The 23,251-nt window shown below is 58.3% G+C and overlaps 2 protein-coding genes and 1 long non-coding RNA gene across 6 annotated transcripts; 1 reads left to right on the forward strand and 2 right to left on the reverse strand.

Annotated features, from left to right (window-relative positions):
* Positions 1–1,042: 1,042 nt before the first annotated feature.
* Positions 1,043–11,431, reverse strand: LOC128136004 (pre-mRNA-processing factor 39-like). The gene is made up of 14 exons (XM_052775099.1): positions 11,269–11,431; positions 10,210–10,510; positions 9,318–9,443; positions 8,725–8,843; positions 8,479–8,637; positions 7,915–8,101; positions 7,718–7,825; positions 7,444–7,608; positions 6,826–6,952; positions 4,772–5,040; positions 3,542–3,729; positions 3,343–3,418; positions 1,373–1,497; positions 1,043–1,281 (listed from the first exon to the last, which is right to left on the reverse strand). Exons 1-14 carry the CDS (start codon positions 11,391–11,393, stop codon positions 1,170–1,172), a joined length of 2,187 nt encoding a protein of 728 aa, XP_052631059.1. The 5' UTR covers positions 11,394–11,431; the 3' UTR covers positions 1,043–1,169.
* A 362-nt stretch (positions 11,432–11,793) lies between these two features.
* SYVN1 (synoviolin 1) lies at positions 11,794–21,783 on the reverse strand. Of its 4 annotated transcripts, none has more exons than XM_052775079.1 (16): positions 21,618–21,783; positions 19,612–19,757; positions 19,010–19,102; positions 18,379–18,531; positions 18,248–18,296; positions 17,492–17,595; positions 17,251–17,377; positions 16,326–16,425; positions 16,171–16,236; positions 15,675–15,791; positions 15,334–15,485; positions 14,860–14,997; positions 14,654–14,767; positions 14,393–14,579; positions 14,109–14,245; positions 11,794–13,751 (listed from the first exon to the last, which is right to left on the reverse strand). In XM_052775079.1, exons 2-16 carry the CDS (start codon positions 19,741–19,743, stop codon positions 13,591–13,593), a joined length of 1,830 nt encoding a protein of 609 aa, XP_052631039.1. In that variant the 5' UTR covers positions 19,744–19,757; positions 21,618–21,783; the 3' UTR covers positions 11,794–13,590. The 4 variants fall into 4 exon arrangements, with proteins under 4 accessions (XP_052631039.1, XP_052631038.1, XP_052631042.1 ...); XM_052775078.1 differs by lacking the exon at positions 21,618–21,783 and adding an exon at positions 20,958–21,017; XM_052775082.1 differs by lacking the exon at positions 21,618–21,783 and adding an exon at positions 20,954–20,970.
* On the forward strand, positions 18,306–21,866 carry LOC128135992 (uncharacterized). The gene is made up of 3 exons (XR_008233240.1): positions 18,306–18,524; positions 19,867–19,978; positions 21,779–21,866. It is a non-coding gene; the product is annotated as an uncharacterized LOC128135992 (long non-coding RNA).
* The last annotated feature ends 1,385 nt before the right edge of the window (positions 21,867–23,251 follow it).

Here is a 23,251-nt window from a genome sequence, read left to right on the forward strand (position 1 = left end):
AAAGTTGGTCATGAGGGGTGGGGGGGCCCCAAAATGGGATGGAAAGTCACTCACGGGGGGGTGGGGGGGGGTCCAAATTGGGGGTGAAGCTGCTCAAAAGTTGGGGGGGGTGACCCCAGAATGAAGGCAAAGCCACTCGTGAGCAGTGGGGGGACCCCCAAAAACCTGCTCGGGAATGGCGGAGGGTCCCCCAAAAATGGTTTGGAAAGCTGCTCACGAGGGGTGGGGCACCCCAAAAATCGATCTGAAGCTGCTTGCAAGCCCCAAAACGGGGTCCAAGCCCCTCACGAGGGGGCAGAGGCACCCCAAAACGGGGTCCAAGCCCCTCACAAGGGGCAGAGACACCCCAAAACGGGGTCCAAGCCCCTCGTGAGGGGCAGAAGCACCCCAAAACGGGATGTAGAGCTGCTTGCAAGCAGCAGGGGACCCCGAAATCAAGTCAAACCCGCTTGCGAACAGCAGGATACCCCAAAAACGGAGTCAAACCCCCTCTTGAGCGCCAGAGGCACCCCAAAACGGGGTCCGAGCTCCTCTTGAACGGCGGAGACACCCCAAAATGGGGTCCGAGCTCCTCCTGAACGGTGGAGACACCCCAAAATGGAGTCCAAGCCCCTTGCAAGGGGCAGAGGCGCCCCAAAAATGGGGTCCAAGGCCCTCACGAGGGGCAGAGACACCCCAAAACTGGGTCCAAGCCCCTTGTGAGTGGTGGAGACACCCCAAAACGGGGTCCAAGGCCCTCACAAGGGGCAGAGGCGCCCCAAAATGGGGTCCAAGCTCCTCTTTAGCAGCAGAAGCACCCCAAAACGGGATGTAAAGCTGCCTGCGAGCGGCAGGGGACCCCGAAAACAGAGTCAAACCCCCCTCTTGAGCGGAAGAGGCTCCCCAAAACAAGACAGAGGCCTACTCCCAAGCGGCGGGTACCCCAAAACGGCATCGCCCCCCCTTATCGCGAGCCCCCCCCCCTCCAAATGGAACAAACCCCCTCCGGCGACCACCAAAATTTCCCCAAAACCAAAATAAAACTCTGCCGGGGGGGGGCTCCTCGCAGTGCCGTCTCTTTCGTTTATTTACATCCCCCCCTGCCTCCGCCTCATCGCAAAGGCGCGGGGTGGGGGGGGCCCAAAAAAAAAAAAAAATGTACAGAAACGTGTTTTTACTAAAGGGAGGGTTTAGAAAAGGGGGTGGGGGGCGAAGTTGGGGCGTCCCCGGCTCAGCTCTGCGAGTAGTACTGGTTGTAGTTCCACGGCGTCTGGTAGCTGTAGGCGCCGTAGCCGTGCTGCTGCGGGGATAGAGGGGGGGTCGTCAGCGTCGCCCCCACCCCGCCGCAGCCCCGGGGCTCCGACCCGGCCCCCCCCGGCCCGCCACTGACCTCGGTACCAGTAGTTGTAGGCGGAGGGGTTGGATCCCACGTCCCCCCCGGACGCGGAGAAGTTGAGGGGACCCAAAAGGCCAGCGGCTTCGTCGGGGCGGAGGCGTTTGTCGTCGGGTTCGTCCGAGCTGGGGGGGGGACGGGGGGAGAGAGGGGTGAGAAGGGGGGGGAAAAGGGGGGGAATCGGGGGGGATACAAGGGGAGAAGTTGGGGGATAAAAGGGGGGGAACCCGGGGACCAGAGGGGGAGAGGGTCGGGCAGAAATCGGGGGATAAAAGGGGAGAAGTTGGGGGACAAAAGGGGGAAAACCAGGGGGATAAAAGGAGGAAAAATCGGGCACAAAAGGGCAGAAATTGGAGGATAAAAGGGGAGAAGTTGGGGGACAAAAGGGGGAAAACCAGGGGGATAAAAGGAGGAAAAATCGGGCACAAAAGGGCAGAAATTGGAGGATAAAAGGGGAGAAGTTGGGCAGAAATTGGGAGATAAAAGGGGAAATTGGGGATCAAAAGGGGAGAAGTCGGGCAGAAATTGGGGGATAAAAGGGGAGAAGTTGGGGGAAAACAGGGATAAAAGGAGGAAAAATCAGGCAGAAAAGGGCAGAAATTGGAGGATAAAAGGGGAGAAATCGGGCAGAAAAGGGGAAAATCAAGGATAAAAGGGCACAAATTGGGTGGTCAAAAGGGGAGAAGTTGGAGGACAAAAGGGGGAAAATCAGGCAGAAAAGGGCAGAAATTGGGGGATAAAAGGGGAGAAATCAGGCAGAAATTGGGGGATAAAAGGGGAAATTGGGGATCAAAAGGGCAGAAGTCAGGCAGAAATTGGGATAAAAGGGCAGAAGTTGGGCAGATAAGGGGGAAAATCAAGGATAAAAGGGCACAAGTTGGGCAATCAAAAGGGGAGAAGTTGGGGGACAAAAGGGGGAAAATTGGGCAGAAAAGGGCAGAAATTGGAGGATAAAAGGGGAGAAATCAGGCAGAAATTGGGGGGTGAAAGGTGGAAAGTCAGGGATAAAAGGACAGAAATTGGGGATCAAAAGGGAAAATCAGGGATAAAAGGGGAAAAATCAGGCAGAAATCGGGGGATGAAAGGTGGAAAATCAGGGATAAAAAGGCAGAAATTGGGGGATAAAAGGGGATAAATGGGGGATATAAAAGGGGTGAATTTTGGATAAAAGAGGATTTGGGGGACTAAAGAGAAGAAATCAGGGGCACAAAAGGGCAGAAATAGGATTAAAAGAGAGAGACCAGGGGATAAAAGGAGAATTTGAGATAGAAGGAGAATTCGGGGGGATTAAAGATGAGAAACTGGATAAAAAGGGGAGAAATTGGGGGGATAAAAGGACAGAAATCGGGCATAAAAGGGGAGAAATTGGGGGATAGAGGGCAGAAGTGGGATTAAAGGAGAGAGATGGGGGGGGATGAAAAGAATTTGGGATAAAAGGGGAGAAATTGGGGGATAAAAAGGGGAGAAGCGGGGGGAATAAAAAGGAGCAAAGTCAGGGAGTTAAAAGAAAAGAAACCAGGGGATAAAACTGGGTGAAAATGAGGGAATAGAGAGGCAAAAATTGGGGGGCTAAGAAAAGGGAGAACTCACAGGATAGAAGTGGCAGAAGTTGGGGTAAAAGGGGTGAAGCTGGGATTAAAGCAGTGAAATTGGGGGATGAAAATGGGGGATAAAAGAAAAAAAACGGGGTAGAAGGGAAAAAAAATCAAGAAAAGGGGGGAATTGGGGGGGGTAAAAGGAGAAATTGGGGATAAAAGGGGTGAAATGGGGGATATAAAAAAGAAGGTGGGATAAAAGGGGAGAAGAGAGGCGATAAAAGGGGAGAAGTTGGGATAAAAAGGGGCAAAATGCGGAGAAGTTGGGGGATAAAACGGTGAAATTGGGGGACAAAGGGGGAGAAGTTCAGGGGATAAAAGGGAGAAACTGGGACACAAAATGGGAGAAATTGGGGGACAAAAGGGTCCCCTCACCCATTTTCGGGGGCCCTCTTGCGCGGCCGCGTGCTGCTTGAGGATCTTCTGGTGCTCGTCGTAAGCCGTCAGCAAGCTGCGGGGGGGGGGAAGCGGGGAGAGCTCAGGGTGGGGGAAGCGACGCGGGGGCCACCAAGGCCCTTTTGGGGCCACCGCGGTGCTTTTTGGGGTGTCTTTTGCCCCCCCCCGGGTACCCAACCTGTGTATGCTGGAGCCGAAATCCTCGAGGAACTCGACGCGGCGTTGGGAGAAGATGAGTTTGGCTTCGTCGGGGAGGGGGCTGCGCAGCGCCCACCGCTCGAAGCAGCTCATGGTGTTGCCTTCGTTTTGTCGGACGTCGGCCCCGAATTCCATTTCCAGGAGGTTGGCGTGGAGGCGGGCGTTGTCCTGTACCCACCGCCGCGTCAGATTTTTGGGGGGGGGGGGGGGGGGGGATGACGACCCCAAGGGGGTTTGGGGTGCCCCCCCCATGAGGTTCTGGGGTCCTCAGTGGGGTTTGGAGAGCCCCCGGTGCGATTTGGAGAGCCCCGAGGGCATCTATGGGGTTCCCAGTGGGATTCCTTAGGGTCAGGGGAGGGTCCCCGGGGGGGTTTGGAGAGCCCCCCCCATAAGGTTATGGGGTCCCCAATGGGGTTTGGGGACCCCGAGTGAAGCTGTGGGGCCCCCAGAGGGTTTTGGGGAGCCCCAGGGGGTCTTCAGGGTCCTGAGAGGGTTTTGGGGAGCCCCCAAAGGGTCTGCAGGGTCCCAAGGAGGGTTTGGAGAGCCCCAGGTAGGTTTGTGGGGTCCCCAATGGGGTTTGGGGACCCCTGAGTGGGGCTGTGGGGTCCTGGGAGGGTTCTGGGGAACCCCCAGGGGGTCTGTGGGGTCCCCAGTGGGGTTTGGAGACCCCCCCTGTGAGGTTATGGGGTCCCCAATGGGGTTTGGGGACCCCGACTGAAGCTGTGGGGTCCCGAGAGGGTTTTGGGGAGCCCCCAGGGGGTCTGCGGGGTCCCTGAGAGAGTTTTGGGGGACCCCAAAGGTACCTGTGGGGTCCTTACTGGGGTTTGGAGAGCCCCAAGGGCATCCGTGAGGCCCCAGGTGGGATTTAGGGAGCCCTCAGTGGGTTTGGGGGCACCCGAGCTGGATTTATAGAGCCCCCGTGGTGTTTGCGGGGCCCCCAAATCGGGGTTACAGAGCCCCCCCAACGAGTTTTGTGGGGCCTCCGAGAATTTCTAGAGCCCCAAAGGGGGTTTGTGGGGTCATCGAGCCCCCAGGGGGGTTTGTGGGTCCCCAAAAAAGGGTTTCACAGGGTCTGCAGAGCCTCCAGCTCCCCGAGACGACATCCAAGCGATCACACCGTTTTCGAGGGAGCCGAAATCCCGTCCCGCTCTCTCCCCCGCCCCGCCCCCGGTGCTCGTTAGAAGTACCCTAACGAGCCTTTCCGCCTCACCGGATCCTTTTCCAGGGCGTCCACCAGCACTTTGCGAGCTTTGCCGAGGTTTTTCTGCACCTTGCAGGCTTGCCGAGCCAATTTGACGGCGTAGAAAGAAGCGAGGGGCAGCCCTTCGTTAGCGTGCATGGCTTCCAACAGCAACGCCTCCGCCTCTTCCAGGTTTCCCTGTCGTCGTTCCAGGCTGACGCGGCGTAACCGGACCATCGCCAAACCCGGCACTACCTCCTCGAAGCAGCGCAGGATACGCCGGGCTTCGTCCAAATTCCCTGGAGAGGGCAGAGATGTTGGGGGGGGTCCCCGGGGCGGTTGAGGGGGGGTCCCACAGGCAGCCTCGTCGCCTCCCGGTAAATCCGGGTGGCGAGACAGGATGGGATTTAGGGATAAATTAAAGCGGTTTGGGCTTCTTCCCAGTTCACTGTGGGGCACGGATGGGGATGGGGGCGGTTATGGGGGTCCCCGGGGCAGCTACCGCCCTTCGCTTGCAGCCCCGTCTCTTCTCGTTAAAGCGGGTGGTAACGTGGAACAGGTTTTGGGGCTAAATAAAGCGGTTTGGGTTTCCTTCAGGTGCCCTGCAGGGCACGGACAGAGACGAGAGCGGTTATGGGGATCCCCAGGTTGCGTTTTGGGGTGAAATGTGGTCCCTCTGCCCCAAAACGAGAGTGTTTAGGAGCGAAATGCAGCATCTCAGCCCCAAAAAGGGGAGTATTTGGGGGTGAAATGCTACGTGTCGGCCCCAAACCGGAGCATTCCGGGGTGAAACGCAGCCCCTTCGCCTCAAAATGGAGTGTTTGGGGGTGAAATGAGGACTCTGCGCCCCAAAATGGATCATTTTGGGGTGAAATGTGGCCCCTCTGCCCAAAAATGGAGCGGTTTGGGGGTGAAATCTGGCTCCTCCACCCAAAAATGGAGCATTTTGGAGTCAAATGTGGCCCCCCCCTGCCTGGAAACGAAGCGTTTTGGGGTGAAATTTGACATCTCGGCCCAAAAGAGGAGTACTTTGCAGTGAAATACGGCATCTCAGCCCAAAAAAAGGAGCGTTTTGGGGTGAAATGCGACCCCACCACCTGAAAACATCACATTTTGGGGCAACATGCAGCTTCTCAGCCCAAAACTGGAGCTTTTTGGGGTGAAATGCAGCCCCTCTTCCCAAAAAAGGAGCCTTTTACGGTTGAAATACAGCCCCTGCACCCCAAAATGTTCCCATTTTGGGGTGAAATTTGACATTTCAGCCCAAAAATGGAGCATTTTGGGGCAAAATGTGGCGTGTCAGCCAGAAAACAGAGCATTTTGGGGTGAAACATGGTGTGTCAGCCTGAAAAAAAGCGTTTATCGGTGAAATGTGGCATCTCAGCCCCCAAAAAGGAGCAATTTGGGGTGAAATGTGGCATTTCAGCCTGAAAATGGAGCGTTTTGGGGTGAAATGCGTCTCCTCCACCCCAAAAGGGAAGCGTTTTGGGGTGAAATTTGACGTCTCAGCCCAAGAATGCAGCATTTTGGGGCAAAATGCAGCATCTCAGGCCCAAACGGGAGCATTTGGGGATGAAATATGTCTATCTCAGCCCAAAAAAAAGGAGCCATTTGAAGTGAAATATGGCATCTCAGCCCAAAAATGGAGCATTTTGGGGTGAAATGCATCTTCTCTGCCCCCAAACAGAAGCATTTGGGGATGAAATGCAGTCCGCCAGCCCAAGGAGAGAGCGTTTTGGGGTGAAATGCAGCTTTTCCCGCCCCAAAACAGAGCATTTTGGGGGTGAAATTTGATGTTTTGGCACAAAACCAGAGTGTTTTGGGCTGATGTATCTCATTTCATCCCCCCAAAAAGAAGGAATCTGGGGAGAAATACAGCACCTCAGCCCAAAAACAGTGTGTTTGGGGGCAAAATGCAGCCTCTCCGCCCAAAACGGGTACGTTTAGGAGTGAAATGTGGCATCTTAGCTCAAAAATGGGGCTGTTTTGGGGCCAGCCATGGCCCCGCGCCCCAAAAAGTCCCGTTTCAGATCCCGCCGCCCCTCCCCGCACCCCAAAAATTGTCCGTTTTGGGGCTACTTCACCTTGTTTCTCCTCGAAAGCGGCCCAGAGGAGGTGGATGTTGGGTTTTCTGGGCAGATGATAACCGCACGCTCGCTGAAAAACGCTCCTGGCTCCTGTCACCGTGTGATTTTCCAAATACTTGGTGTACTGCAGGAAAAAAAAAAGGAGGAAAAAGGGGGGGGGAACAGACAGACGGACGCGTGAGCATCCCCCCGCCGCCCCGGGCCGGGCGGGGATGTGCTAAATCGGGTGGGGGGGCACTCACGTTAAGACCCCTCTCTTCCGAATTTCCTGCGCCCTCTTAGGCAGGGGGAAGGTGCCGCGGGCGGGTAAAAAAGCAGCAGCGGAATTTAAAAAAAGGGTGTTAGAATGGTGGTTTTTAGAAGAAAAAGAGTTAAAAACAGCCCCCGCCGTCCGTCGGGGGGGGTAAAGGGGGATTAAAAAAAAAAAAAACAAACCCCCAAACGAACCTGGTTTTCTCTTGGGGTGAGGGTTTTTTCTTTTGGGGGATTTTTTTTGGGGGGGGGCGGGCGGCGGGAGGGATGTTTTGGGGTTTTTTTGGGGGGGGGAAGACGGGATCCAGCTGTGGGAAAACGGGGAGCGGGGATGGGATGGGGGGGCCGTTGCGGCGGTCTCACCTTGATCCAAAACTCCTCGTAGAGGGCGCAGGCGATGACGCAACGTTCGAAGAGGACGATGGTGCGTTCGTGCGAGCCGGCCGCCATTTCGTAATCCAAATAATCCCGCCAATTCCGTAACTGAGCCCTTTCCAACGGTTTCACGTGGAAATAGGGACGTTTGATCTGTCGGGGAAAAAACCGGGGCGCAGGCATGAAAACGGGGGTGACGGTGTTTTGGGAAGGGGAAAGGGGGGGGATCGGGGTGGGGGGGACTGGACACTCGTCCTCGTACCCCGTCCTCGAAATTCCAGCGTTTGCTGACTTCCGCCTCGTTTTGAGCGTAGATTTGTTGCCGCATGGAGATCACCAGCTCCCGGATTTTTTCCTGGTCTAGATCCTCCTGGGAATTAAATGGGATACAGGTGGGAAACGGGGGGGGTCTCCAAAGACCCCCACGCACACCCCCAGGACCCTCCTTTGGGTGCTTACCTGGGCGTCGGTCGCTGCCGCTTTTCCCTCCACGCCGGGGGGCAGATCCTCTCCCGGCGGCGCTTCCGTCCCTTCCGGCTCCGGCGGTTTCGGCACGGGATCGGTGGCCAGCTTGGATTGGACCCAGAGAAGCTCCTCTGGGGACAAGATGTCTTTCGGGGGGTTGTGGAGAACGTGCTCCTTGAACCTGGGGGGGGACGACGAGGGTCAAATTGGGGGGGGGGACACAAGACCCCCGGCAGTCCCGGCACGGGGAACGGTGAGGATTTGGTCACCGCGTGATTTTCTGCGGGGATATTTTATCGCCACGGGTGTTATTTTCCACGGGGGATATTTTATCGCCGCAGGTGTTTTCCAGAGCAACTCTTTTACCACTGCAGGTATTATTTTACCCGGAGCCGTTTTTACCATCACGCGTATTTTCTACAAGGGATTATTTTGCCGCCACGGCTATTTTCCACAGGGATACTTCGCCGCCGGGATGTTTTGCCACCGTGGATCTTTTCCCACGGGGGACTTTTTGCCGCCGCGGGGGTATTTTTTCGCACCGGAGCGGGTACGTACTTCTCCCAGTGATGGTTGTAGAGCTGCGTGGGCATGGAGAGGACGCGGTCGTAGATACCGGTGACGGCACGCAGGTCTCCTTGTTCCCGTTCCCATTCCACGTAGAGTTCCCACAATTTATCCGAGCGGAAATCCATGCCGGCTGCTGCCACCCGCCGCCTCGAAGACGCTAACGGGAGAAAGACGAGGAAGTGGGACGGGCAGCGGCGATCGCCGACGCCGTTTGCCGCATCGCCTGGCACTTACCCACGGATTTTTTGGATGGATTCGGGAAGATTCATGTCCAGGGTGGATTGGAGGTAGGAGATATAGTGGATCCACAGGTCCATGCTGAGGGGGATGGACTGCAGCCCCCGCTCAAAAACCTGCCGGGGGGGACGACACCGAGCGTCACCGACTGTCCCCACACAGGTCAGGGGACCCCCAACGGGTCGGGGTACCCGACACCGTGCCAAAAAATAGGGTGAAACAACCCAAAATGCCGCCAAGGGGGCTGGAAACAGGGGGTGAAAACAGCCGGTGACGCCCCAAAACGGGTCGGAAATCCCATTTTGCCAGCAAAAGGAGCGTGGAAATGGTGCGGAGATGCCCAAAAGGTGCCGGGGACCCCCAAAATCCCCCCTCTGCCCACCAAAGAGGGGAAAACAGGGGGGTGACACCCCGAAAAATAGCACAGGGACCCTCCAAACCCCACCATCTGCCCACCAAAGAGGGGAAAACAGGGGGGTGACAGCCCAAAAATAGCTGGGGACCCCCAAAACACCCCCCTCTGCCCACCAAAGAGGGGAAAACAGGGGGGTGACACCCCAAAACCAGCACAGGGACCCCCCCCACCGCACCTCCTCGGTCTCCCGGCTGCAGTCGAAGCGACGCTCCATGTCGGCGTATTTTTTCCAGTAGCCATAGCAGTAGGGGTAGTGGGCGAAGAAGGCGTCGAAGGCTTTGCGGGCAGCGAAGAGGTGGTTCTGCGGTGGTTTTTGGGGTGAAAACAGGCGGTTTTGTAACAAGAACAAGAGCACTTTAGTATTAGGCATCTTCTAATAAACTAGTTATTAATTGATATTAGTAATTACACGTGAGAAATTGCCTTCGTCGCGAGGAAAACCAGCCCTAGGCAGCAGAGGATTCCACGTAGCTTGTGCTGGGGTGAGTTTTAATTAGGGTTGTAACGAGGCTGGTGACTTGAGATGAGTTTTAACAGGACCAGCAGCTCAGGGTGAGTTTTAACGAAGGTTTTAACGGAGCCATAGACTTGGGGTGAGTTTTAACGAAGGTTTTAGCAAGACCATAGACTCGGGATGAGTTTTAACAAAGGTTTTAATGGGACAATAGTCTCAGGATGACTTTTAACGAAGGTTTTAGTGGAACTATAGACTTGGGATGACTTTTAGTGAAGGTTTTAGCGAGACCATAAACCTAGGATGAGTTTTAGCACAGGTTTTAGTGGACCCGTAGACTCGGGATGAGTTTTAACGAAGGTTTTAATAGGGCAATAGACTCGGGATGAGTTTTAACGAAGGTTTTGGTGGAGTCATAGACTCGGGATGAGTTTTAACGAAGGCTTTAACGGCACCACTGACTCAGGACAAGCTTTACTGAAGGTTTAATGGGGCCAAAGACTTGGGGTGAATCGTAACGAAAGGTTTAACGGGGCTGGTGGGTTGGGGCGTGTTTTAATTAAGGTTTTAACGGAGCCGTTGCATCTTAATGAAGATTTTTACTGATTTTTACCTCTTGCTCCACGTACTGCAGGAGCTCGGTCCAGGCGGTGAAGTCGTGGGGGTTGCTGCGCGCCGCCTGCCAAAACTTCTCGAAGTCGAGGGGGTAGGTGAGGGTGGGCTCCTCCGCGGGGGGCTCGGGTTCCCGGGGGGGGCGGGGGTTCCTCGGGAGCGGCCGGGGGGGGCTCCTCGGGCTCAGGGGGGGCGGCGGCGGCACCGTTGCAGCTCTGAGGGATGGGGGGGGGGGGCGGCAGCGTCGCTGCGCTCCTCTTCGGTGGGGCTGGGGGCTGGGGGCGGCAGCTCCGCCACAGGGGCTGGGGGGGGGACACACAATGACGCACCGTTACCCATGGGTGGCCTCGTTGGGGGGGGGGGGGGGGGCGCCCAGGAACCTGACTGGGGTCCCTTTGCTCAGCCCCCCCGCTCCCCTCCCACTTTGGGCCCCACTGCAGCACCCCAACCCCATCCCACCCCACTAACCTCCCCTCTCAGCTCCACACCCCCCCCACCCCACATCCCCTGCCCCATAACCCCTCCCCACACAGCCCCTGCCCCACAGCCCCCCCCCAACCCACATCCCCTGCCCCATAGCCCCCCTCCCACACACATCCCCTGCCCCATAGCCCCCCCACATTCCCTGCCCCATAGCCTCCCCCCCACCCCTTGCCCCATAGCCTCCCCCCCCATTCCCCTGCCCCATAGCCCCCCCACCCGACATCCCTTGCCCCACAGCCCCCCTCCCACACACATCCCCTGACCCATAGACCCCCCCAACCCACATTCCCTGCCCCATAGCCTCCCCCCCACCCCACACCCCTTGCCCCATAGCCTCCCCCCCATTCCCCCGCCCCACAGCCCCCCCACCCCACATCCCCTGCCCCACAGCCCCCCTCCCACACACATCCCCTGCCCCATAGCCTCCCCCTCCCCATTCCCCTGCCCCATGGCCTCCCCCCACCCCAATTAATCCCCAGTTCCCCCCCCACAAGCCCCATCCGCCCCCAGACCTGCCCCCCAACCCCCCCCACACCCCCCACCCCCTCAACCGCCCCCTCCCCACCCTCCTGCTCACCGGGGGTCCCGCTGCCGCCGTCCCCGCCGTCCCCCAGCGCTCCCTCGGCCCCACCGCGGCCCGGGCTGGCCGGAGCCTCCGGCCCCTCCGCCGCCATTTCGCCGCGCCGCTACGTCAGCGCGCATGCGCGGCGCCGGGACCCGGATGAAGCGGCTAGTGAGGCGGGGGGGCGGGCCGGAGCGGCGATGGGGGGGCGGAGCGAGGAGCCCGCAGCGCCGCCTGCTGGGCGGGAGGAGCTACAGAGACCAGGTTCGCACAAGGGAGGCGGCCATAGAGACGAGGGAAGGGGCTAGAGCGACTTCCGGTTTCTCTTCCAATGCCATAGAGAGACGGCGGGGAAGAGAGGCCAGAGCGGCCCGGAGGCTCCGTGACAACCATAGAGACTTTGGGATTGGGGGGGGGGGGCAGAAGACAGACCAGAGCGGTCAAGTAGCTTTTGAACAACCGCAGGGGGAGGACCATAGAGACAACGTAGCGGGCCTAGAGCGGCCAACCACCGTCTTGACCAAGGGAAGAGCGCCAAGCTTTACTGCAACCTTTATTCCGCTGTATTTACAATTAAGCTATTAAAAATTTATACATTATTTACAAATTAAATAATTTCTCCAACGCCGACGCCACCCGAAAGGGAAAGGAAACTATTTTGGGGTGAAAGGGGGCGGTTTTGGGGTCAAACGTCCCCAGTCCAGTTGCCTGCGTGTCTTCGGTCCCTCCCCCTTCCCGTAGTTTCCACCCCAAAATGAAGGAAATTTTGAGGAATCCACAAAAAAAAAACAAACCCAAACCCCAACGCCAAACAGAACCAGCCACAAAAATTCATTATTTTGGCTCAAAATGTTTAAAACAAAAAAAGGGTTAAAAAAATGAACTCCCCAAAGCGGCTCCGCAGTGATCTCCCACCACTGCTTCGTTATTGCCAATTTCCTCGTTAATACGCTCAAGCCTGGGGCAAGGAGAACCAAAACTTTAAGGGTAGGGAGAAAAAAAAAATCAGCCTCGTTACTGAAAATAACCAATCCTGCTCCTCCCCGCCCCCCAAAAAAATCACCCGCCGCCACCTCCTCACCCCGCGCCGTCCTCTCGCCGCCACCCGGTTTTGGTGCAAAAAAATGCCGTTTTCCGCCCCAAAACGCTCCGGTTGCCGCCGTCTCCGAACGCGGTTTTATTTTTTTCCCTGAGATATTTGGGCTCCTTGAAGCCCTTTTCGGTTCAAAGAGGCACTGAAGAGTCGCGGCGTCCCTGGAGCGGAGAAGAAACGTGGCGGAAGAGGCGGCGGCGCCACATTTTTTTTTGGCAAAGGCACCGGCGGCGCCTCGCCGGCACGGTGCCGCCTCGCCGGCGCAACGCCAGAGGCATCGCCGACCGCCGGCGAAAGGAAACGAGGCAAAAATTTCACGGTTGGGAGGTGGCCAGTGACCATGAGACCAAAAAAAGAAGCACCTCCTGGCGCCGGCGGCAGAGCGAAACCGGTAAAAACCAGTTTGGGCGCACCGTGGCACCAGTTAGGGACTGGTCGGGTTCAGGCGGAGCATTCCGGGGTTTATTAAGTTGCCGTGGGGTGCCAGAGAGGCGCCGATCGGCACCGTGGTTCCCCCGACGGGCTTGAAGGGGGGGATATTTCGGTGCGGGAAGCGGCTTTCCCCGGGGGGGGGGTGATGGGATAATACTGTTAACGAGCTTGTTTGCTAACGAAGGGGGTGGGAGGTGAAAGCCGGGGAGGGGTCACCCCAAAATCCCGGGGACCCTGGTAACGCGGCGGCAACTCAAAGCTGACGCAGCTCGAGGCGGTTTCGGCTGCGTCGATGCCACCGGTGACGACCTGCTCTGCAGCCGGGAGTGCTTGGAGACGACTTTGGGTTAAAAACGGGCCATTTTGAGCAATTTTAAGCGGCACCGGCACTCGCTTGATCACCGTCACCGCAATCAAACCCCGTCCTTAATTACCACCCCGAAGCGGGCGCGGTTACCGCAATACACGCAACCGCCGGTTCCAAAACACACACCGGATCCTGCGTCACTGGAGAGGTAGAGAGAATTGGGGTGAAAAAAGGGAAAAAGAGGGAAAAACGGGTCAAGACACGTGGCCGTTTGCCGCGGTGCCGTGGAAAAAGGGCCAGCAATGGTTTAGGGGCGCCAACGGGCGCAGCCGGGAATCGGTTTTGCTTCCGGACCGGGGTTTTGGTGGAAAACGGGGGGAAAAAACAAGGCAGAAAAAGAGGCGCCGTTCGGCTCGCGGCGTCCGAGGCTCCGGAAACGCCGAGGACGAGGGTCGGCAGCCCCGAAACGGCGCCCGCGGCGCACCCGCGGCACAACCGGCGGGCGTCAGTGCGAGGCTGCCGGCGGCGACGCCAGTTTCTGTAGCCGGCGGCGGCGGAGTTCCGCCGTGTCGGGTTCGTCCAGCGAGGACGAGCCTTCGCCACCGTCCTCTTCCTCCTCTTCCTCCTCGGCGGTGAAGCCTTCGGCGCCCGCTGGCGCGGTGGGATCTGGTAAAGGGGAAAGGCACCAGTTTAGCATCCGGTAAAACCAGTAAACCCAGTTTTAACCGTGAGCTAGGCCCAGGATCAGTGTTTTGCCGGGAGATGGGCTCCCCGCAGTGTTTTAATGGGGGATTTGGCTTTTTGAAGAGAAGACGCTGGGGCTACACGCGGCTAATTAACGGAAGAATTAACAACCGTGGTAATTAGCCGGCGACGCAGAAATTATCATTAGATGGTTATAAAAGGGTACGGGGGGCGTTTGGGGGGGCAGTCGGACCCCCCAGGATCCCCGTTTCCCCCCCCACGACAGCACTGACGGTCTCTCCCAGGGTGTTTCCCCCACCCCGTGGGTTCCTCACGCACCGGCGGCAGCCGCGGTGCCGGCACTGCCGGCGGCGGTTGCGGATGCCGAAGGGCTGCCGGGCGAGCGGAGCGGGGTGGGCTCCTCGGTGGGGGTCTCGCGGGTGGAGAGGGGCCGGGAAGCGACGGGCCGGGGCGCCCTGGAGGGGAGAAAATGAAACAATAAATCAAGATTTGGGGCGGTTTCAGGGATTTTTTTAGGCAGGGCGCGGCTTTGCCGTAACCAAATCTTGCCTGCCCGCTCTAGACACCCCCGAACCCCCCTTTTTTTTTTTCGGCAAAGTTACCCGATGGTGGCCAGGACCGTCAGGTATTGGTTGATCTGCACCATGGCAGCGTCGAGGAGGGTGTGGATGTTCTGTAGGCACTGCAACCGCGCTTCCAGGTTTTGCCGATCGTGGCCCTCCATGGCTCGAAGCTCTTCCTCCGTCAAGCCGGCAAAGCCGGCCGGCGGCACCGGCATCGGCGGGAAGCCTGCGGTGAGAAGAGGGGTGAGGGGAAGAGCCCCAGGGGTTGAACCCCAAAATCCTTCCCCATCCCTGTCTTACCGAAGAGGGGCGGCCACGGCATTCCCATCCACGGCGGCGGCAAAGGAAGACCCGGCACCGTCCCTGCCGCCGCGGCTTCCGATCCGGCGTTGGCGGAGTCACCGGGCCGGGCGGCTGCGGTGACAAGAGGGACGTTGAGGGTGGCAGGGGAGGAGGGAGCCCCATTTTGGCAGCGCCGACCCCTCGGATTTTGGGAGAAAACTCACCCGAAGCGGTGCTGGAGCTCGGCGCGGTGTTATCGGCGCTGTTGGGCGGCTGAACGCCGGGAACCGGTGGGAAGGGACCAACCGGTGGCCAGAAGGGAAACATGCCCGGGGGGAAGGGGGGAAGGATTCCCTGGGGAACTGCAGAGGGAGAAGAGGGTGGTGAGAGCCCCAAACGCTCAAATTTCCTTCGCCGCAGCCAGCTGGAACACGCCAGGTCACCGGTTTGATAACCAGGCTTAACCGTGCCGGCAAGAGCTTCCCCAAACCCATGCCGTCGCAGGTGGAAATACCACCGGCTCGCGCCGCCACCCACGGTGACCTGACTTCCCAACCCTCTTCTCCAGCTGTTTGCTCCTCCAGCGCCACGGTGAACAACCCTGGCAAAGCTCAACCGGCACGGTGATGGGTAACCGGCGGTTGGTGGCACCCGTTCCACTGCGGAGGAGTGATAGCGGGGCGCAAAAAGAGACTCACAGTTGGGGGGCTGAGGAACTTGGGGGGTCTGGGGCGGCGGCGGGGCTTGCTCCGGCGGTTCGGGAGGCGGCTGTGCCGGGAGGGAAGCCCGGAGAACGTCCATGCGGCAGGTGGGACACGTCTGCTGGCGCTGGAACCACGACCGCAGGCAGCTGGAGAGGAGACGGACACCGTTAATCGCACGGCAAGGTCACGGTGGCGGCAAAGTCCTCCCCGAAACACCCCACCACCACCTCCGCAACCGCCGAGCGGGGCCGTTACCTCACCGCCAACACCAAAACCGCCGGAGACGCCGCAATTGAGGGGACGGGGAGCGTGTGCCGCCCCCATTCCTCACTCACCTGGTGTGGAAAATGTGGTTGCAAGGCAAACGCTTGGCGCCCGTCACCATCTCCTCGCGGCAGATGATGCAGACGTTGTCCATGGCCTGCAGCTCTTCCGGCGTGGCGTCAGGGTAGCTGCGCGGGGAGGAGAGTTAGGTGGAAAACGCCGGGAAAAAAAAACCCTTCCCGTCATTTCAGGGGGTGTTTGAGGGGGATGTGGGAAGGTAGCCGGACTTCTTGGTCCTCCCCACCGCCAGCTGACCCTTCCTCCTCACTGTTATCCACCAAATTTTTGGGTAAATTAAGCTTTTCGGCAGGAGGAGCTTGAGATATCCACGACCCCGTCACCCTACAGGGTCCTTCCGACCTCTTTCCCGTGCGGCAAACGAGGCATTTTCCTCAAATTTGGGTTTTTTTTAGGTGGATCCCACCACAAAAGCAACCCTGGAGGAGACGCCGACGGAGCTCAAAGCACCCCGGAAAGGACGAAAGGGGCGTTCTCCGTCTTACTCACAGCGTGTTCATGTTGCGGATGGCCCGGCGGGACATGATGGCGTCCGTCACCGCTTTCTTAAACTGCCTGGAAGAAGATAAGGAAGCGGCGGGATCAAGCCGACGGCACGTCAGCAGCCGCGCCGGCGCCGGAGGCCGCGTCAAAAGTCACCTCACCTCATCGCCAGGTACATGGGGCGGATGGCGAAGAGCGGGAAGGTGTGGACTTTGATCATGATGGTCATGAAGGCCATGTAGAGGAGAACTTTGATGAAACCTGGGGGAAAGAAGAACATCGGGGTCTTATTCTTGGACAACTGAGGGTTGGTTGAGGTGGGACGGGACCTCCGAGGTCATCGGGCCCAACCATCCGCTCAAGCAGGCCACCAGGAGCTGCTTGTCCAAGACCGTGACCCAACGGCTTTTGAGCATCTCCAAGGACGGAGGTGCCACCACCTCTCTGAGCAACCAGTCCCAGCTCTCCCAGCCTCTCCAGTCCCGCCGTCGGCTCGGTGGCCCCTCGTTGGGACGTTCTCCAGTCTGTCCCAGTCCCTCTTGGACTGGGGAGCCCAGAAGAGACCTCAGGTCTCCAGGTGTGGCCTCACCACCCCGATCACCTGCCTCAACCGGCTGGCAACCCTCCCGGGGCACTGCTGGTCTTCGTTGTTGGCTTGTGCCCAACCTGGTGTCCACCAGAACCCCCGGTTGAACCATTGCCCAGCGTGTCGGGGGTTGCTGGACTGGGCCCATCTCTTCTGTTGAACCTTGTGAGGTTCTTCCTGGACCGTTTTTCCAGCTGGAAAAGGTCCCTTGGGATGGTGGCGTGACCCTGTGGCGCATCAGCCAACCCCTCCTGGTTTGGTGTCGCCGGCAAAGCGGCTGATGGGACACTCTGCTCTGTCACCCAGATCGTTAACTAAGATGGATCAGACCTTCAGGTGCTGCTGAGTACCACCCACACTTCATGCCTTCATTGCTCGATGGCTAATTGAGCTTGGTAACGATGTATCAAGCTTTATCGGGCCACACTCAGCTGGGAAGCCCCACCCCCAACCCCAAAATTGGGTGTGACAAGAAAAAAGGGGGAAAGAGGACAACGTACCCGTGAAGAGCTCCGTGTACAGCATGTAGACAGCTTTGCTGTCCCAAGGGTTCTCGTTCTGCAGGTCGATGGAGTGCAGGACATACTTGATGAAGATGGTGAGGACCATGGTCATGAGGATGGCGTACTGCGGGGAGGAAGAGCGCGGTAGGCTGTGAGGACCAGGCCGAAGAGCCGTTTTGTCTGTCCCCGGGGACGGACGTGGAGGTTTGTCCGTCCCCAAGGAGAAGCCATCTCCTACCTCAAAGCCGAAGACGAGCTGGACGGAGGCTCCTCGTGTGAGGATGCTGTGGTACGCGTGGTTAACGAAGAGAAAATCCAGGATTCCCAGGAGGAACATCAGGGCTGCGGTGGGCGAAAGGAATCGGGACGAAGGGATAATGAGGGAAAGAGATAATGAACCTCGAGGTGGGGGGAGACCCCCAAAAACTAAAGCTCCAAGGATCACACCCCAAAACATATCCCACCACAAGAGGGGAACTCTCGAGGAGCATCGGTCCCAGGGAGGGCTAAATGGCTCTGCACTAACGAAGGACCGAATTAACACATCCTGGTAACGAGGCTGTCTCGTTTGAAGCCCCCTCTGCTTCAAGCCACATCTTGTGTCCTCATGTCTCACCAAAAAAAACCCCCAATTCCTTCAAAAGATGATTTTTGTGTCCCTAAATCTGCTTCTCTGGAAGCAGAAATATATTTCACCGTGGATCCGGCCTCGTATTTTTCCCACCCGGCAAAGCCGGAGCTTGTTAAACCCCCAGCAACCCCATCCTGCTCCCTCTGCAGCCCCATTAACACGCCCTCGTTAATGAGACTGCCCTGATAAGGTTTATCGAGCGCCGATGGTCGCACGCTCGGCTGCACCGGGTTCTTCCCTGGTTGTATGCAAACGTGGTGCCAAAATTATCTTTCCTGACCAGCTGCTGGCAACGCGCCAAATGGCAAAGCGCCTGTAGCTGGGCAGGATCCGGCCCAGCGTGGAAAAAAGCAAGATACTCACAGACAATTCGGAAGTGGAAGAGCCAGGAGATATTGGGGCTCCTTTCCATCTGTAAAAGAGGTGGAGAAAGGGTTGAGGTTTTCCCAAAAAAAGGCTTTTTTACACCCGGTTTCTTGCCATCCGGCACTCACAAAGTCCACCCGGTCTTCAGCCAACCAGTGGAAACACTTGAGGAAGAGGAGGAGGGTGAAGAGGGCGACGAAGCGAGGGCTGAAGTCATCCCTGAAAACGGTGAAGGCCAGGCAGGTCTCCGTCACGGCGTACCACGACCGCTCGAGTAGGTGCTGCGGGAGAGGGGGAGGCGGTGGGGGGCGCGGTGGGCTTCTCCCCCAGCCTTCGCTCCCCGTTTTCGAACCCATAATGGTGCCCAAGGTTCAAAATCCCTGCCAAAACGGAGCCAAAGGACTCGCAGGGTTCAAAATCCCCCCCAAAATGGAGCCAAAGGACTCTCGGGGTTCAAAATCCCCCCCAAACGAAGCCAAAAGACTCTCAGGGTTCAAAATCCCCCCCAAAATGGAGCCAAAGGACTGTCAGGGTTCAAAATCCCCCCTCAAACAAAGCCAAAGGCCTCTGCGGGTCCAAAATCCCTCCCAAAATGGCATCAAAGGCCTCTCGGGGTTCAAAATCTCCCCAAAAGCTCTCAGTATCCACACGCCCCTGTGGGCTTTAACCCCATCAACAGCACCAACGCCGCCTCCAGCGCCGGCAACGGATCCGCCCGTCCCTGGCTCCGAATTTAAACCGTTCCTCGCCATCGCTCACCTCCATCTCCGCTGCCCGCAGCTGCCCGAAAAACACCTTGCCCATAAATTTACCCAGGAGAAAAACCAACACGAAGGCCTGGATGTAGAGAACCTGCGGGGGGAAAAATGGGGAGGGGAAGGAGGTGATGGGGAAGGAAGCGATGGGGAAGTAGCCGTGGCGCAGCCAAAACTCGTTTCAGCGACAACCAGACGCAGGGGAGAGTTTAGCGCCCCGAATTTGGGTCCCAGGGCATGGAGGAGATGGCGATCGGGTACCGGCTCGACCCCAACCCCGTTTTGGGGCTGCCCAAAAGCTCCCGCGCGGGCAGGAGGAAGCGGCAGCGACGTCTTCCCACCCTCCCCATGCGCCGATCGGCGCTGCGGCAGCTCTCGGCGCAGGTGCTCGCTCTCCCCAGGGGGTCTCCGGTGTTTTCAGTGAGCACCGTTAAACGGAAAACCACCCATTTCGGTCACCAAAAGCAGAAGTGAGCCGCGATGAGAGCTCCCACACCGCCCCCCCCCCGCCACACCGTGAAGCCGCCGTACGAGATGGCAGGCCTGTTCCCCATCCCAGCTGTGGGGATTAATTACCCGCCGCTAATTAATTAGCTGGGTACTTACAGCCATGCTGGGGCTGGATTTGGTGAGATAAACCACAGTGGGATAGAACTGGTGCTTCAGGTAATAGGCGTGAGCCACCACCGCTGTCGTCAGCGCCAGGCTCCCCGCCATCACCACTGCCGTGCAGAGCATCTCCCCGGCTCGGCCTGCCAGATTAAAAACCATCAAATCGCACCAAAAAAGAGGATTCTTCCTAAAAAAAACCCCTAATTTAGCGTAACATAGGGGATTAAATAGCCGCCCTCACACCTTCAGGACATGATCAAACCTCTTTCTGGGGCGATTTCTGAACCCGGCAGGAAAACAAGACCCTAAAACTAATGATGCCGCCAACGACTTGATTTTATTTAACCTGCTAACAATTCCTGTGAGTAACAAAAAACGTGCAGTTTCAGACAGAGCTTTTCTGCCCCAAAAACGCTCCCAGCAGTGCCACCAGCCCGTGTCCTACATACTCGGTGTCACCAGCTGCTGCGTCCCCACGTCCCTTCTCCTGTGGCCCCAAATGTCACCTCCTTGTCCCCAGCTCTTCCCCAAGTGCCACCTCCTTGTCCCCCTGCCCTCTCCCTCCCTGCAGTAGGGGACCAGACACCGTCCCTCTGTCCACCTCCCCACGTCCCCCCTCCCCACTCGCACCCCCTCAGGTGCCAGTCAATCCACCCCCCCCAACTCCCCCAGCCCCACTTGGTGCCCCTACATCCCTCCCCACGTCCCCTGTCCCCCCTCACGCCGCAGACCCCACGCTCTGCCCCACTGCAGGCCCCAACTCCCACCCCGTGTCCCCCCTCACACCCCCCCGTCTCTCTAGCTGTCCCCAACGTCCCCACCTCCGTGTCCCAGACCTCCAGGTGCCCCACACGACCCCCCCATCATGTCCCCTACCCCTCTAGCTGCCCCCTAATGCCCCCCCACACACGTCGCAGCCCCCCGTGCCCTGCCCACCCTCGGGTCCCAACTTTAAGGGCCCCCATGTCCCCCTTCCCCTCTCAAGCCACCTGCGGCCCCCCACCCCGCTCCCCCAGTGCCCCCCCCAACCCCTGCCCCTCTAAGTACCCCCAATACCCCCCGATCCCTCCAAGCCGCCCCCCACATACCCCCACCATCCAGGTGCCCCCCCTCTCCCCACTTCCCTGTATCCCCTCCCAGCCCCCCAGGTGTCCCCCCTCATGTCCCTGCTCCCCCCCACTCCCCCATGTCCCCCCTCCCCATATCCACGCCCCTCCCCTCACGTCCCCTACTCCACCAGGATCCCAACATGTCACCGGGACCCCGGGCCCCCCCCTTTCGCTCCAGCTTCCCCCCAAACTCCCCCACTCCCCCCGTGTTCCCCCCTCCCACTCACTCACTCAGATCGAGCCCCGCCGCCGCGCCCCCCCCCCCGCCTCCAGGCCGCTCCCCCACCGGAAGCGCCTCAGTGCGCGACACCTCACTTCCGCCTGGGCCGCACCACCCGCAGCCCGGGGGTGGGTGGGAGTGTGTGTGGGGGTCACTTCCTCGCTGCTTTCCCCCCCCACCATAACGGTTCCCCCCCGAGGGAGATGGTGAGGGTCTCCCTTCCCCGCCTGCTCTTCACGTGTGGCGTGGAGGGGGGGGCCTCACAACGCCCCCCAACCCGCTGGGCTCTTCCCCCCCCCCCCACGCCCGCGCTTGGTACGGTCCGAGCTGCCCCGCAGCCGGCGCTTGTGTGGGCGGGAACGCCAAGGATCCCGTGTCTCGCTCTCATTGGCCAGCCCCAGCGGCATTCGACCAATCAGAAAAATCCCCCGCGAGGCGCCGCTTAATCAGCGGCTGTTGCTAGGGTAGGGGGCGGTACGGGCGATGAGTTGCGCTCGGCCTCAGCCCTCCCCGCTCCCCTCTGGGCGCGGCCTATGGCGGGGGCAATAACACCCCCCCCCCCGCCGTTACCCCCCTTCGCGGGCTGGCGGCAGGCCCCGAGTTCCCCTCAGCCAACTGGGGAGACCCAAATTGAGCCGGATTTGCCTTTTTTTTTAGCCCTTTTCTCATACCTCACTTCACACCCGATGGGTTTGTGTCCCCACCAGGCGCTGCGCAGCCCTTTTTTTCCTCAGAAAACCCCAAAATCCCTCACCCGGCCCCACGGGGGGGGGGGGGGGTAACGCACGCTCTGCCTCCAGCCTCCCCACCCTTCACACTTGCTCCCTCACAGAGCCCAGCCTGTCAGCGACGCCTCCTCCGCCGCTCCACGACTCTCATTGGCTAACACCGCCCAGCGTCCCGCCTCTCCGCCTTTGACAGGCAGCGGCGGGTAAGGGAGGGGGAGAAGGGGTGGTGGCCTCTTCCTTCTCCGCCTTCTGATTGGCTGGCGCCGCGGGCGCGCTGCCTATAGAAGACGACGCCCGCGGGAGGGGCGGGGTCAAGTTGGTTCCTCGCACGCGTCGTGGCTGCCCGCGCGCTCCGCTCAGGTGAGAGGAAAATGGCGGGAAAAGGGGTTGGGTGCAGCGAGGCGTCGTCGTTGCTCCCTGAGGTGATTTCTTCGTTTCCTCCAATTTGTGAGGGGAAAAGGGGGGTGCCATGAGGTAAACTTATCCCCTTCCACCCTGTTTGCTGAGGGGAGACCGAGCCCTGGCGCTGTGAGGTGAAAACCAGGTTGTAAATCCTTTTATTTTCCCCTTTCCACTTCATATACAAGGGAACAACGTGGCACGGTGCTTTGTATCCATTGCGGTGAGGGAAGAGGGTTTTTAGGGGAACATGGAAGGGGGAAATTAACTCTCTCGGGGCTTTGCTGTCCCTACATACTATGTCCTTTTAATCCTACCTTGGGATCAAAGGAGAGGAGGCAAGTACAGCCCTTTAAGTATTCTTCTGTTTGCTTGGAAAACTCTCTGAGGAGGGAGAAAGAGGAGAATTATGCACCTTTTACCTCATTTAAGCCAGATTTTGGCGTCCCTGAGCACAAGTAAACTGTTTTGAACAGGAGGATGCGTTAATATGGGAGTAAAAATGCTCTTTTCTAACCAAGTGTGGTGGTTTGTGAGGGAACTACCACAATGTCTTCATGTCCTGAGGAGGTGGCAAGCCATGTCTTGGTGACTGGGTGATGGTAATACTACCAAGGTGCCTGAAATGAGAAATATAAAGCGGTTTTTATTATTTCATTGATAGTTTTCAGGGTAGTTGTTGAGCAGCTGTGAGGGTGAGATGTGTCCCCTCTCACTGTGCTGCTGGTTGGTTTGGGGTTGGGTGCTGGGGAGCGGTAATAAATCCTGTAAAAACAAGGTGGGTTTTGTTCTTTTATTGAAGACAAGTGTGGCTTTATATTTTGGAGAGTAAACATGTTGTCTTTATTACCCCTTTGGTTGAGACAAGAGCTAGTCTAACCCAAAATTGTTGTATTTATTGGTTTTTTTGATTTTTTTCAGCATCTGACCCCTGTAGCTGGTATAACAAAAATCCTTCAAATCCCTCAAAGACTGGCACCCTCATAGTTAAAGTATCTTTTATTTTGACCCAGGAATATCTATTTGGGGGGAGCTCAGCTGCTGCCCCCCCATCTCCAACCCCTTCAAAGTCCACTGGGGTGGCCGGTCTGTTTTTTTGGGGGGGGGGAGCTTGGGACTTTTGGGGGTGTTAAAGGGTTGGTCTGTTTTTTGGGGGGGGTCTTGGGGGTACTTAGAGC

Source organism: Harpia harpyja, chromosome 27, assembly GCF_026419915.1.
Source record: "Harpia harpyja isolate bHarHar1 chromosome 27, bHarHar1 primary haplotype, whole genome shotgun sequence".
In the NCBI taxonomy this organism is placed as follows: Eukaryota; Metazoa; Chordata; class Aves; order Accipitriformes; family Accipitridae; genus Harpia; species Harpia harpyja.

Coding starts and splice junctions, on each gene's coding strand:
- SYVN1 (XM_052775079.1), bottom strand. CDS start 19,743: ATGCTCTGCACGGCAGTGGTGATGGCGGGGAGCCTGGCGCTGACGACA. Junction 15,792..16,170: donor ATCCGCAACATGAACACGCT/GTGAGTAAGACG, acceptor CTCCCCGCGCAG/CTACCCTGACGCCACGCCGG. Junction 15,486..15,674: donor AACCACATTTTCCACACCAG/GTGAGTGAGGAA, acceptor TCTCCTCTCCAG/CTGCCTGCGGTCGTGGTTCC.
- LOC128136004 (XM_052775099.1), bottom strand. CDS start 11,393: ATGCGCGCTGACGTAGCGGCGCGGCGAAATGGCGGCGGAGGGGCCGGA. Junction 9,444..10,209: donor TGCAGTACGTGGAGCAAGAG/GTAAAAATCAGT, acceptor AAACCACCGCAG/AACCACCTCTTCGCTGCCCG. Junction 8,638..8,724: donor TCCATCCAAAAAATCCGTGG/GTAAGTGCCAGG, acceptor AGCGTCTTCGAG/GCGGCGGGTGGCAGCAGCCG.